Source organism: Anguilla rostrata, chromosome 12, assembly GCF_018555375.3.
Source record: "Anguilla rostrata isolate EN2019 chromosome 12, ASM1855537v3, whole genome shotgun sequence".
Taxonomy (NCBI): Eukaryota; Metazoa; Chordata; class Actinopteri; order Anguilliformes; family Anguillidae; genus Anguilla; species Anguilla rostrata.
Window position 1 is genome coordinate 368,302 of NC_057944.1, and position 14,349 is coordinate 382,650.

At 42.4% G+C, this 14,349-nt stretch overlaps 1 protein-coding gene across 2 annotated transcripts in view; it reads left to right on the forward strand.

The window, feature by feature from the left end:
• Positions 1-14,349, forward strand: part of LOC135236918 (flotillin-2a-like) — a 28,533-nt gene that overhangs the window by 3,202 nt on the left and 10,982 nt on the right. For both annotated transcript variants that reach the window (XM_064303517.1, XM_064303518.1), the window contains exons 3-7: positions 8,493-8,583; positions 9,421-9,544; positions 9,677-9,795; positions 13,461-13,574; positions 13,952-14,071. In XM_064303517.1, coding sequence (XP_064159587.1) covers positions 8,493-8,583; positions 9,421-9,544; positions 9,677-9,795; positions 13,461-13,574; positions 13,952-14,071 — 568 coding nt within the window. The remainder of the gene's footprint in view (positions 1-8,492; positions 8,584-9,420; positions 9,545-9,676; positions 9,796-13,460; positions 13,575-13,951; positions 14,072-14,349) is intronic.

The window sequence follows — 14,349 nt, forward strand, 5'->3', positions numbered from 1 at the left end:
TATAACTACGTAATGTGAATGTTGTTATAAAGAAGTCATTTATTCAACACACATTTTAAAAAATCAACAACTATTTACAGCATAGCATAGTTTTACAAAGAATCTGACAGCAATGTACAGACTTGGAATGCTGTGTTTTCAAGACCAACAAAAGAAATTAAATTAAAATAAATAATATCAAAGTTTTTGCACTCTACAAAAAACTTGTATTCAAGTCCTGATTGGCTGCTGAATCTTACAACAAAGCCTTGGAATGCTGGGCACATTTAAATAGGGATGGGAATCAAGAACCGGTTCCAAGTTGTCCTATTCATTGGAATCGTATACCTCTGAGTTTTCGATGTTTTTATGACAGCTGCGCATTGCAAAACAATGACGTAACGCACGCAGGCAGCCTCTCTCAGGTGTTTGTTTTGGACGGCAGCTGTCACAACAGATTTGATCCGGGCTGCCAGCCTTGATACATTCTGTTGCGATAAAGATTCTAAGACAACTCAGCAATTTCTCTGGATTAACGGGTTATTTTCTAGCCTGAAATGCGATCGTATTACTAAATGACTACACATGCCATGTAACATGCAAGTAGTTGGCTATCGCCCTGGATATGAAGTAAATGTTTTTACCAATAAATAATAATAAATGCAATTTTATCCATGGAAATAGCTATACAAAAAGGCAAAATAAATGTTGTGGTTGCGATTGCCGGTGTAGATGTCAGAAGGAAATGTCGCTGACAGAAAAAAAAGTTTGCCCTCTTTGCAGTGGTTTGGGCTGGAAATGAGCTGTAAGAGCGGGATATGCACAACACTGCCTATTGATTGGCTACTGAATCTTACAACAATGTACAGCCTTGACATGCTGGGCACATTTCAACAAAAAAATATCTATGTATCTGTGTTAGCCTACTGACTGTTTGGCTAGCTAGCTAAATTAGCTAAATTACCACGTTGTCGTGCACATCAGTGTCACCAAGCTAACGTTATTAATAAACAAGTGAATTCGTTATTTTGATGGAGATTAATAAATCATGTAATAATGTATCGAACGTTACATTCATGCTACTAGTTTAACATTACCTACACACTGCTTAAGTTAATATAAAAAGAATGTACTTACCGACGAGATGAAGTGATAACACACAAGGTTAGTTAGCCTACTAAAGAAATGGTGCCTTGCTAGGTACTGTTAGCTTGTGATAATTGGAAGCATCAAGTGTTGAACGTCACTCTATGCACAATGAGGGTAAAGAACAATGATCTCAGACCTGCTGTTTTCCTATAGTGCGTTGACATTTTAACCAACAGATGTTGCTGGTGAGCTTTCCAACCAAGTTCCAAAAACATCTTAAAAATACATTAAAAAAAAAAAAAAATCCCCGATGCTTAGGCCCAAAGGGGGGGGAGGTCAATTTAGGCCAATACACTGGCGGAAACCCTGCAGCCCCTAGAACCGTGTGGTAAAAAGTTTTGAAATTTGGCACACTGATTGGGGACAGTCCCATGATTTTGAGCTGTATGCCCGATTTAAAAAAAGAAAAGAAAAAAGAGGTATAGTTGGATTCCTTGGATAAAGCAGAGTTCAACACGTACATTGATGTCAATTTCCGCCATATTGGATTTTCCACCATATTGGATTTTCTGAAAAAGTTAAACAAATTTTCACAGGCCACTAATTTTGTCCAATCAAACCAAAATTGCAACAGGTGATGTTCAGACCAAGCCTTACAAAAGTTATCAGATGGATTTTTGATTTTAGAAACCGTTCGTCCGTCACAGCCAATCGACATCGGCGGTGAAGTCGCCAAACAGGAAGTGAGCTCTTATTTCAGTAAAGATTTGATGTATCAACACCAAACTTGGTACATAGACTCAGTACCCCATTTTGAGGAAACACAAAAAATTTTCCACCATTTGACCACTGGGGGGGCGCTGCAATGTGTGATCTTCGGACCAAGCCTCACAAAAGTTATCAGATGAATTTTAGATTTTCAAAATCGTTTGCTCAGTACAGCCAATCGAAATGGGCGGCAAAGCTGCCAAACAGGGAGTGAGGGCATATCTCAGCAACGCTTTGATGTGTTGATACCAAACTTGGTATATGGACTCAGGACTCCTTCCTGAAGATGTGGAAAAAATTAGGTGTTATTTACTGCAACATAGACCATTGCTCTACCAGGAGCAGACAATTGCACTGAAATACTAATGAAATAGCCTACCAATTACCGATGAATTTATTTTTCTCCTTCCAGAAAACAACTGCATGGCTTACACATCAGTACAAGAATAACACAAAAGGTGGACTTTATTGGAGAAAATGCACACAGACAGAAATAAAACAACACAAAAAGGCAATGTCAAATGGAGAAGTTACAAATTGAATCAGTCTATCAGCAAGTACTTTTAAACACTAACAAAAAATTTTAACTAGACAGGGAAAACATGAACAAGTGGCAAATTAACGTCAACACGTGAAACATGAAAACACACGAAAGAAAACAAGAACTACAAAAACGAGTAGTTCAGGCCTGTATCTCCTCGCCATTCTCTAAGAATAACTCGTCTAATCCCTCTGCATAGTCCTGTGCTTCCAACCCTGGGCCACCCTGTTCGTTCGCTGCATACTCCTTAATTGAAACAATCAGCCCCTCAGTGTTGACGGGCAAGTCAACTTCACCAATACTGATGAAGTGCTCTTCAATCGCCTCCACGTCCCTCATGGAATCGCCCAAGTCCTTCTCCCTCAAGTAGGCATTTCAACACCAACATATTTTGTCCAATCTTCACCAAACTTGTCACAGATCATCTTCAGACCAACCCTCAAAAAAGTTCTCTGATGCATTTTTGATTTTCAAAAACGTTCATCCATTACAGCCAAATCAAAGCATACGACCCAAACAAGATGTGAGCTCATATCTCAGTTACACCCAATCTTTGGTCAATTGACATAAAACTTGCTATCAGTGCTTACAGCCATGCTTTTAACATGATCCTATCAAGTTGCCATGGTGACTCTGCCCTGCTGGACTGCTTGGCCCCCTCATCGCTGCTTGCAGCTATATTTTTGGATCAACTTGGTGATTAAAAATATATGCTGCGGTGAGATGTTAAACACTATCACTGAGAGCGTGCACCGTGTGCAATCTTTGAAATGTGCTGACTCCTAATGGCTTACTATTGAGTCAGCCTGCAGTTGCAGTACGCACAGTGAAAAACTTAATGCAAGTAAAATGGATCTCATTGCAAAGCCCCACATGACTTCACCCATCTGGGCATATTTGGTCCTCAAGCACCGAGAGGAACCCAAAAATTTAGAGGAAGCAGTTTGCGGCGTTAAAAAATAAAAAAGTTGCGGTGAAAGATGCAAACAAATCTAAGAAACCCCGAGCATCAACCACCCGACCAAACCACTGCAGACCACTGATTGGTCAGAAACAGCAGTTTCATGCGGCGTCGCTATGACGACCAGCTACATTAACGGGGGTACTATCTGCAGTGGAAAACGAAGTAACTCGTACCAAAAGTGAGTAGAGTCGAGTGGAGTCCAGTCGGGTTGAGCCGGTACCATGCGGTGGAAAAGTGGCTATAGAATGTCGCCAGCAGTGTATGCGTGTGAGCTCGTCAACACATTTCTGATAGAAAAGGTAGTTTGTAGGCTTTTTTTTAGTTCATTACAGTGGTGGTACAAATGACAAGAACTAAGTGGTACTGTGCTGTTAGCGTTTATTGATCGCCGTACAAGGTTCATGTAAAGTAGCTAGCACAATCTGACAGCACTAACCTATAAAAATGTACTGTGAATGGTACTTGCTCAATCGAACAGTAAATGTGAAAAACACACCGAAATTTTTTGTCACACCCTCAATAAACGTCAAAACTCCCAGTAGTAGATTGAATTAAATCTTTTAACATTATATGAAACGTTATCGATTCCGCTTGGCCACAGTGAGTGAAACTAGGCAATCTAAGCGAATAGTTTCTATGTAAATTACGTCAAAAGGATTCAGCTACCTAAACTCCTCTTCCTTGTTTGCTACCTAAACTTCACAGCACAGTCATTGCCGTTATCATGATTGTAGCATGAAGTGTCTGTTTTCAAAATCCATTTCAGCCATTCACAAGTGACCTGGGACTTTGAAGTTATAAGGCTGTATCAAGTCTCCAGTGAAAATATTCCCTTGCTATATCAGTCAGAATTCTGAGAGAACCAACTACCATATATGAGCGTGTAAAATCAACAAAAAATATAGTTCACCAAGTTGCGCCGTGGGTCTGGACGGTTTCGTGCTTGTTCTTATATGCCATAGGATCTCTCTGATCCAAGACAATTACGCCCTTGGGAGTCTATCTGGGACTAAAGTAAACCTTAACAGTGTAAACTCCCAGATAGACGCTATTGTTCAGTGTGTCATGCTTGGGGGGTGTAGTTGCAGATTAGATTGCTGGGAAGGGGTGCTTGTTAAATGGACAAACAAATAAACTACATGACAAACAGTAGAGAGCTCCGCTTTCTAGCAGTAGCCGTTCAGCGTCATACCATATGGGTCAGACTGTTGTTTTTGGTGAAACTGAAATGTGTACATCATTCCCATTTAAATGACATAACGTCATTATTGATCCATGTCGTATATATAAGTTTAACCAGTGATAATACCTCCTTTAAATGCATAATCCCTAATGATAATACCTGCTGATACACTAAGATTTTCAGCTATTGAATCCATCCTTTTCGCAGATATCCTGCGTATCACATCACATACAAATTCTGTGGAACTGTCACTGTTAATATCTGCAACTGCTGGAGTTAACCTCCAGTGCAACCATTTTACGTCATCTACCCAAAGTGCATTGCGCTTATAAAATAATGGCGATCTTCATTGATCAAATTTTATATTAAAGGCTTTGGTTTTTTAAAGTCGGACTGAAATTGCATTGCTTATATTTTGTACTTCCCTTGGTGGTAAAATAGGCAGCGTCAGCTGTATTATCATATTATTTAAAATTTATAATTTTTTTGTTTTGAATTATAGATATTGGGGTTTTAAAAATCACCGCGCCACCTACTGTGCTTTTTTCCACATTTTTAAAATTGTCGCTTCTTGATGTCAGGAAGCGGTCTCATTTGCATGCAGCCTATCACAGCGTGTATTTGCTTATGATTGACATTGAGGGCTAGGCTGCATTTGCCACTGTCAAGTCTGGGAAACATGGCACCTTGGAAGCGGCATTGCTGTGTTGAAGGATGCACAAATACTGACTCACTACACGCAATCCCGAAGGACACATGTAGAATTTTTATCAGGTTCATTAGTGTCAAACAACACAAGTGTCTGCACTCTGCATTTTACACCAGACGACTTTTTGAATAGGGCGCAAAAACAGAGTGGGTTTTGCAAAGAACTGCGACTGAACCCTGGAGCAGTCCCGACTGTCCAGTTGCAGCAGGGTTGTCTCTGCGTTGTGTTTTCTTGTAAAGATGACATGACAACTGCTGCGCGGGATCTGCATTTATTGTTGTAAAGAGCGATAAAAAGATTGTTGGAAACAGGTTCACTCGCAACTTCGCTCTCAATGGTGCGATAAACTGATATTGTTGGTAACAGGCTCACTCGCAACTGCGCCTGTTAAAATATCCAAAACGTCTTTTAATGTATGTATGTAAAGCACATGTACTTTTCCTATGCGGTACAAAATAAAAGAAAATGTATATTATTCTGAGAATGGCATGGTATTATCACTTCGGCCAAGGCTATAGTTGACTAGCACCATATGGCAACTTATGGCAACAAATAGCTATAATAAAAAAATGCACGACAGAATGCAACTTAAAAATACGTTGAGCAGTCCCCACAAATCGATCAAGCACAGTATGGAGCAGTACAGAGGATAACCACAAAGTAAGTTTCTTCTATTATTATATTTTGGATGTATAATTACTGAGTGTATGAATTACCTTCGCCTGGCTTACAATGAGGATAGCTAACAGCTACATTCGCTGACGTTAGTTGGCATAGCTGAAAAGCAATCTTAGCATCAACATAATTATCACACAAAGTATAAAGCAACAATTCAGGAAAGCCAAATATTATTTATCTAGCTAGCTATGGAGATTTGTTGACTTTGTGCAATATGACAACTCATTTAGCTTTACCTATCTACTGAAATGTAGCCTGTCACCCTATTATTTTCTCTTGATGGCTGTCACAGTCAACATTTTCAGACGGTCCGCCCACTAGCTGTCACTCAAAACGCAAGGAGTACGCCCTCGACCCTGCCCACGCAGTATCTGACCTCCATAGTAGCATTATAATAACATTTTTGTGATATGTATAAATTTTTATTAATAAAAAAAACATTTTAAAACCATTTAAAAACAATTTTGCAATGGTATAGAATATAAGTAATGATACAGTATTTCAAATTTCAGTCCGACTTTAAAAATAACTAATCTTTAGCGTGGTTTTTACAACAGGTTTTTCCATAGTTGAGGGCATTTACAACATATTAAGCCCTACAAGTCTTAACAGGCGGGGGTTCTCTCTAAGTATGCTCATGTATATTACCACTAAATTGATTTTTGTTAAAGGTGCTTAGTGCAATAATATTTAGTATGCTGTACTGGTTAAAACAGGACAGTTAAATCATTAATCACCATTATATGTGTGACAATCATCAGCTAAAGTTTCATAATCATCAGAGGAATGGAATATAGTCTCAATTTGTATTCACTCCAAAAAACGTTTTAAAAAATCAGGTTTCTGGTATTTTGCCTAATTCTGTAAAATTTGTGTAATTTATGCTGCACTGCATGAAAGGGCATTGTTCACTAAAGTCGCATTTGTAAATGAGAATGGCCAATGAGGACAACGTAGTAATGTACCCTGCAGATGTCACAGAAACTCGCCGCGCTCCACATGGAATTCATACAAGCGTGATGTATGCTAGGCAAATGAGTTGAATTTATTTGTCATAATAGTTGGACAGCTGTTAACAGAGTGCAGAGAGGAATTTATTTTAGCTATAGCCTGGAGACTGAAGCACTTTCATAATTAAAACTACAGATAGAAAGAACAAACACTCATTAAGCATCAGGTTTCAATGAGTGGAGCTGGCCATCTTGCAATTCCAAAGTAGACAGTGAATGATAGTGGTAGCTGTCCTTTTGTTTTTAAAAAATCAATGCAAAAAAATTATTTATAATTATTATTATAATTATAATTATTATTAATAATAATAATAATAATAATAATAATAACAATAATAATAATAATAATAATAATGCATTTATTTTATATAGCGCTTTTCATGGTCTCAAAGACGCTTTACAGTACATGATACATAAATACAAACATTACATACAAAAAAAAAAAAATGCAGTGGGACTAGTGGTGCAGCGGTAGTAGGAGGGGGTGTGAGAGGGGGAAGACAAACATCAAGGGAAGGCTAGGGGAAAGAGTTGGGTTTTAAGTTGAGATTTGAAAGAGGTGAGTGAGTCTGAGGTACGGATGTCAGGGGGGAAGGCATTCCAGAGTTTGGGGGCGGCAACTGAGAAGGCGCGGTCGCCAAAAGAATGGCGCTGAGAGGGGATGGTGGTGAGGAGGCCGGCAGTGGATGAACGTAACTGTCTGGGTGGCTGGTAGGGGAGCAGGAGGTCAGAGAGGTAAGTGGGTGCGAGGCCATTTAGGGATTTGTGACCTAGGAAGAGGAGTTTGAATGTGATACGTGATGTGATTGGGAGCCAGTGTAAATCTTTCAAGACGGGTGATGTGAGACCGGGAGGATGTGTGGGCCAGTATTGTTGCAGCCGAGTTCTGAACCAATTGCAGTTTGTGTAGGAGGCGGGAGGAAAGACCAGTGAGGAGTGCGTTGCAGAAGTCCAATCTGCTGGAAATGAATGTGCGGATGAGTTTTTGTGCATCGGGATGGGTGAGAGAGGGTCTAAGTCTGGAGATATTGCGTAGATGTAAAAATGAAACCTTGACAGTGTTATTGATGTGCTTTTCAAAGGAGAGGGATGGAATTTCCCTCTATGAATTTCTATTCTTGCATTTGAAGATACTTACATCATTTATATTTAAAATATGAAAATAAGTTGGCAGTTATACTAGTAAGTACAGAAAGAGCATTTGCTCTAATAATGCAGCTCAGACACAGAACCAAAACAACATCATCCTCTCTGCTTTTTCTCCCCAGTTCAGTATTTACACTTCATTCGAAATAACTCCAGTAGTGGTGCTTGGAAACCAGTCTGTTGCACGAGGAACATCTCATCAAGAAATGCATCGTAATGGATACGGATCTGTCTTTTGTTTTGTGACTTGTGTGCATTGTGGTTTTCGGCCTTCTGTGAGGAGTGAGTTCATGCGGTTGTCATGCGGAAGGCAGGCGCTGGATGACCCGTGCTGGCTGTGCTCTGGAGCTCTACAAGCTGTGTTGCTGCTCTGTTGTTTTCCCTTGCTGCTTTGACATAAACATGCCCCTTGGCATTCTCTGCAGGATCACCCTTGAGATTATGACCCTGCAGCCCAAGTGTGAGGATGTGGAGACAGCAGAGGGCGTGGCCATCACTGTCACGGGGGTGGCGCAGGTAAACACTCCTCTTCCCATCAGGCCTTTTCACCTGCTTACGTCTGTCTCTCTGTCGAATGGAGGCCTCCAAAGAACCTGTAGCAAAGTACCTATGAGTATATGAAGAGTTTCTTCAGGTTCATAATGTGTGCTTCAGGTTTTTTCCAATTAATAGTTTATTTTTCACATCCATTTGTTGAAAAATTCTACAGGATTTTCCTTGAATTTAAAGTGTTTATTTACATCATCTTTTTGATGTTATTTTTGGGTGCTTTAGCTTTCTGCTTTTAGGGATTTGAATTGGTTATAAAAAGGCATTCACCACAAGTGCAGCTGTTCTCTGTAGTTGCAGACCCTGGTCCTGTAGTTGCAGGCTGGGCCCTGGGGTTGCAGGCTGGGCCCTGGGGTTGCAGGCTGGGCCCTGGGGTTGCAGGCTGGGCCCTGGGGTTGCAGGCTGGGCCCTGGGGTTGCAGGCTGGGCCCTGGGGTTGCAGGCTGGGCCCTGGGGTTGCAGGCTTTGCTGTGTTTTGTCTTTGTCCTACCAGGGGTAGGGTGGGTTTGAGCCGCATTGGTTCCTCCCAGTAATGTGGTGGCTATCCACCTTGCTCTGCTGTAGCACTGAATGGCATGATGGTGAATTCACAGATGCAGTGAGCAGTTCCTAAATAAAATGAGGGAATTCAAATGAGCAGCTGTTTCCACAGCATGCTCATTTTCTTATTGAGATGATGGGACCATGTGCAGTAACAAAAGTTTATGTTTTGCCTCTTAAAAAAGTGTATGAATATTTGTGGTTTTTACATATTTAATATGTACTCTGAATTTGTGTCATTCTGCATGCCTGAATTTCTCACCAGGTTAAAGTAATGACTGACAATGATTTGCTGGCTGTTGCCTGTGAGCAGTTTCTGGGCAAATCTGTGACAGAAATCAAAAGCGTTGTTCTGCAAACGTTGGAGGGGCATTTGCGCTCCATCTTGGGTGAGTTCTTGGAGAATTCTTTTTGTTGTCTTGATCACTTGTCTCGTCTGATACTGGATGGATGTCTGCGTGTGTAGCTTGGAGAGCCCAGGAGCTGTAGAAGGCAAGCGTCTTCATCTGTTCTGTCTGCAGGCACGCTGACGGTGGAGCAGATCTACCAGGACCGGGACCAGTTTGCCATGCTGGTGAGGGAGGTGGCTGCTCCGGACGTGGGCCGCATGGGCATCGAGATCCTCAGCTTTACCATTAAGGTGCGCCGGCCTGCCACGCTGCACACTCTGATAGGCTGGTAACGGCCTGCCACGCTGCACTCTGATAGGCTGGAACTGGCTTGCCACACCGCACTCTGATAGGCTGGTAACGGCCTGCCACGCTGCACTCTGATAGGCTGGAACTGGCTTGCAACACTGCACTCTGATAGGCTGGAAACACCACACTGCACTCTGTTTGGCGTTACTGGTAGGCTGGAAACACCACACTGCACTCTGATAGGCTGGAAACGCTGTGCCACGCTCTGATAGGCTAGAAACACCATGCTGCACTCTGATAGGCTGGAAACACCACGCTGCACTCTGTTTGGCGTTACTGATAGGCTGGAAACACCATGCTGCACTCTGTTTGGCGTTACTGGTAGGCTGGAAACACCACACTGCACTCTGATAGGCTGGAAACGCTGTGCCACGCTCTGATAGGCTAGAAACACCATGCTGCACTCTGATAGGCTGGAAACACCACGCTGCACTCTGTTTGGCGTTACTGATAGGCTGGAAACACCATGCTGCACTCTGTTTGCCACACTCTGATAGGCTGGAAACGCTGTGCCACGCACTGATAGGCTAGAAACATCATGCTGCACTCTGATAGGCTGGAAACACCACGCTGCACTCTGTTTGGCGTTACTGATAGGCTGGAAACACCATGCTGCACTCTGTTTGGCGTTACTGGTAGGCTGGAAACACCACACTGCACTCTGATAGGCTGGAAACGCTGTGCCACGCTCTGATAGGCTAGAAACACCATGCTGCACTCTGTTTGCCACACTCTGATAGGCTGGAAACGCTGTGCCACGCACTGATAGGCTAGAAACATCATGCTGCACTCTGATAGGCTGGAAACACCACGCTGCACTCTGTTTGGCGTTACTGATAGGCTGGAAACACCATGCTGCACTCTGTTTGGCGTTACTGGTAGGCTGGAAACACCACACTGCACTCTGATAGGCTGGAAACGCTGTGCCACGCTCTGATAGGCTAGAAACACCATGCTGCACTCTGATAGGCTGGAAACACCACGCTGCACTCTGTTTGGCGTTACTGATAGGCTGGAAACACCATGCTGCACTCTGTTTGCCACACTCTGATAGGCTGGAAACGCTGTGCCACGCACTGATAGGCTAGAAACATCATGCTGCACTCTGATAGGCTGGAAACACCACGCTACACTCTGTTTGGCGTTACTGATAGGCTGGAAACACCACACTGCACTCTGTTTGCCGCACACTGATAGGCTAGAAACATCATGCCACACTCAGTTTGCCGTTACTGATAGGCTGGAAACATACTGGAGTTTTATGTGATCCTGAAGTGGCTCGTCTGCTCACTTCCTGTCTGACCGGAGGTTTAAAGGGTGTATCCACTCAGTGGCAGATCAGGGCTGGAATACGTTGAGAGCTACTTCCCTTTCTGCACAATAACATCTGTCCCGTGTGTACGTGTGTGCTCCCCTGCGCTTTCTGTGGGTATTGCACCCTGCAGACGCGCAGAGCTCATTTTTGAGGACGTGCAGAAAGAACGTTGTGAACGAGCACAGGACACATGGGACCGCAATCTTGCATGCACGTTTGCCAAATTTAAATCAGGCATGTTTCCAGCGTTACGGGTGGATTAGGGCAGGGCTTGCCCCTATCCCCTGCCTTCACTCTGGTCCCTGCTGCTGCAGAATGCATAACTGAGCTCCCAGCTTCCATTCAGAGGATTAAGAGGGGGATCAGTTGCCTGTCGCTTTAAAACACACTATTTGTGTGCCATTAATAAAGAGGAAATGCAGCTGTGGTTTTCCAGAACTGAGCCCTCAGTTTATTGTCCAGTGTTCATACTGAATCCTGATTATTTCTCTTTTCTTGCAATGTTAATCACTTACAAATGGATATGTGTTGATTATAAACAATTGGCCAGATTTTATGAGCCTTCGGGGCTATTTTCAGAAATCAAACGATGCAGATTAAGCTGCCCCGCAGTACTAGGCTTGGTGTTTGTCATGGCTAAGGTCATGGAGCACTCACATGTTAAACATCATAGAAAACTGAAAAAAGAAGCAGAAATCAAATTAATTAAAGCAAAAAAATTAAAGCAAAAAAAATTAATTTATTATTTTATAAAATTTACTAACCAATCGATCTCATGTGCAGCAATGGGGAATGATTGAAATAGCATGCGCAACAATAGCAACAGTATCAAGTTCTTGAAGTTTTAAAAAAAACGGTGCAAAGTTGCCACTTGTTAAAAAATATGAGCAAATGCGCTGATAGGCTGGTGCATTTAATTGCTTTTGTCCACCACAGAAAGAGCAGGCTTTTTGCCTTTAACAGAACATTGTTAGAAACACAGCATGCTCAAATTGCATTACTAAAATAATAAAAAATAGGGTTACTGTGCCTTGTAGTAGCTACAAGGAGCACTCAGCATCAACACTTGACAGAGGCCGTCAAACATTTGATTGCAATAACTGACTGCAGACTGCATTATAGTTTCTATCCTGAACTGCTGAAAAATCACAGAAAGCACTAAAAACTAGGAAAGACACGGAATTGATAAAAATCAGGGAATCAGTTGCACCTGCGTCTTCTGTGACAAACACCCAGGCAATAATTTCTCTTCTTGAAGAAATAAAAGGATCTGGATCATTTCACTCGACACTTGCCACCACAGCAATGCGCACTTTGTCCTGTGCTGTGCATGGTGCTGGATATGCTCCTAACTCACTGCAGAGGCATCTATTTCCCCACATCCAGTCGTATTCAACGCACTGTATGTTATAAGCTCTGCTTCATACGCAAAATATGATTAATAAGCGGCCCCTTTGGCTGATTGCCAAAATAAGAAGTTAATTTCACACAGACTGCAAACACACCAACATACCCTCGTCAGGCCACATTTTGTGCTGCAAGTTTTATGTACGTACTTTTGGCCCAGTGTGCTTATCACATATATACGTGCTGATGTAACGGAGCGAGTTCCTTCATCTGACGGAAAGTGCTCTTCCCCTCTTCCTTCTGTGAACAGAACACTTCCCTGTCATGACAATGCTAGCAATGTGGAAGTGCTGGAGAACCGGTAGAAGTTACTTTTCATTTTTAAAAACTGTCTGTGTTTGAGAGATTGTAAGAACTTGATTTAATTGAACTTGAAGTGTTGAATTGGGAGTTGTGAATTTGAAATTGGTGCAACCTGAGCACATTTAAAAAAAGTATTCGTAGTACATGGGCTCTGTCTTGTAACAGCTGGCTCAAACTGAAACAGGATTCCAGACGCCAGTTGAAGGAATAACAAACTAATTTATTCAAATGGAAAAACATGGATAAACGCAAGAATAACAAGACGTGTGTGTGTGGCCAGGGGAGGGAGGGAGATAGGGCCTCCAGGGCTATGCTAACCAGCTGTAGAGAATTTTCCCCAATTTAGCTGTGCCACATGTCCACCATCAGCACTGGGGAAAGAGCACATCAAACTACCATGCGAGTGAAGCATGACAGTCTGCACTGAACTAATAGAGTTTGGAGCATTCTGGTGAGTTGTAAGCTCTGTACTGTGTTATTTTCAGAGTATTTGATGGAGTTTTCTCTGTCTGTATTGGAGGTCTGGTAATGTCTGCATTTGGCCGCAGTAAGAGCATGCGGGTGGTGTTGGCTCCCTTACAGGACGTGTACGACAAGGTGAATTACCTGAGCTCCCTGGGGAAGACCCAGACTGCCGCTGTCCAGCGGGATGCTGACATCGGTGTTGCAGAGGCAGAAAGGGATGCTGGAATCAGGGTAAGGGAGCTGGGCCCACCATATTGAACACATTCACACGTCTACCGGAGGCATCTACAACTCCGAACCATATTCAACACATTCACACGTCTACCGGAGGCATCTACAACTCAACCATACTCAACACATTCACACGTCTACCGGAGGCATCTACAACTCAACCATACTCAACACATCCACACATCTATCAGAGGCATCTACAGCTCAGTACCATATTCAGCACATTCACACATTTACAGTTGTGTAAGTCGCTCTGGATAAGAGCGTCTGCTAAATGCCTGTAATGTAATGTAATACAGAGACATCTGCATCAAAAACTCAGAAAGAAAAGAGAGGAAATGACCTAATCTCTCCCCGTATTCACTGTCTCTGTTCAGGAAGCTGAATGCAAGAAGGAAATGTTGGACATCAAATTCTTGGCAGACACCAAAATGGCTGACTCCAAACGAGAGCTGGAAATGCAGAAGGCTGCCTTCAACCAGGAAGTCAACACTAAGGTACGAAGCCAGGGAAACAGGCTGCAGCTGTGCTTATATTTTTCTATTGCCCTTCAGATGAATATATGCACATTAACCCGGGTTCTATAATTACTAAACCTAAAAATATGGATACAGTCTATTGAACCTATTCTGGTGTAGAAATAGTTGTGTCCATGAGCAGATTTTCTCCACTCAATTCTGTTCTTGTTCATGTACACAAGCACTTGTTGGCGCATGAATGAGACTCCGATAGATAGTATCGCAGGTATGTGGGTCTTGTGCAGCTGGAGAATACA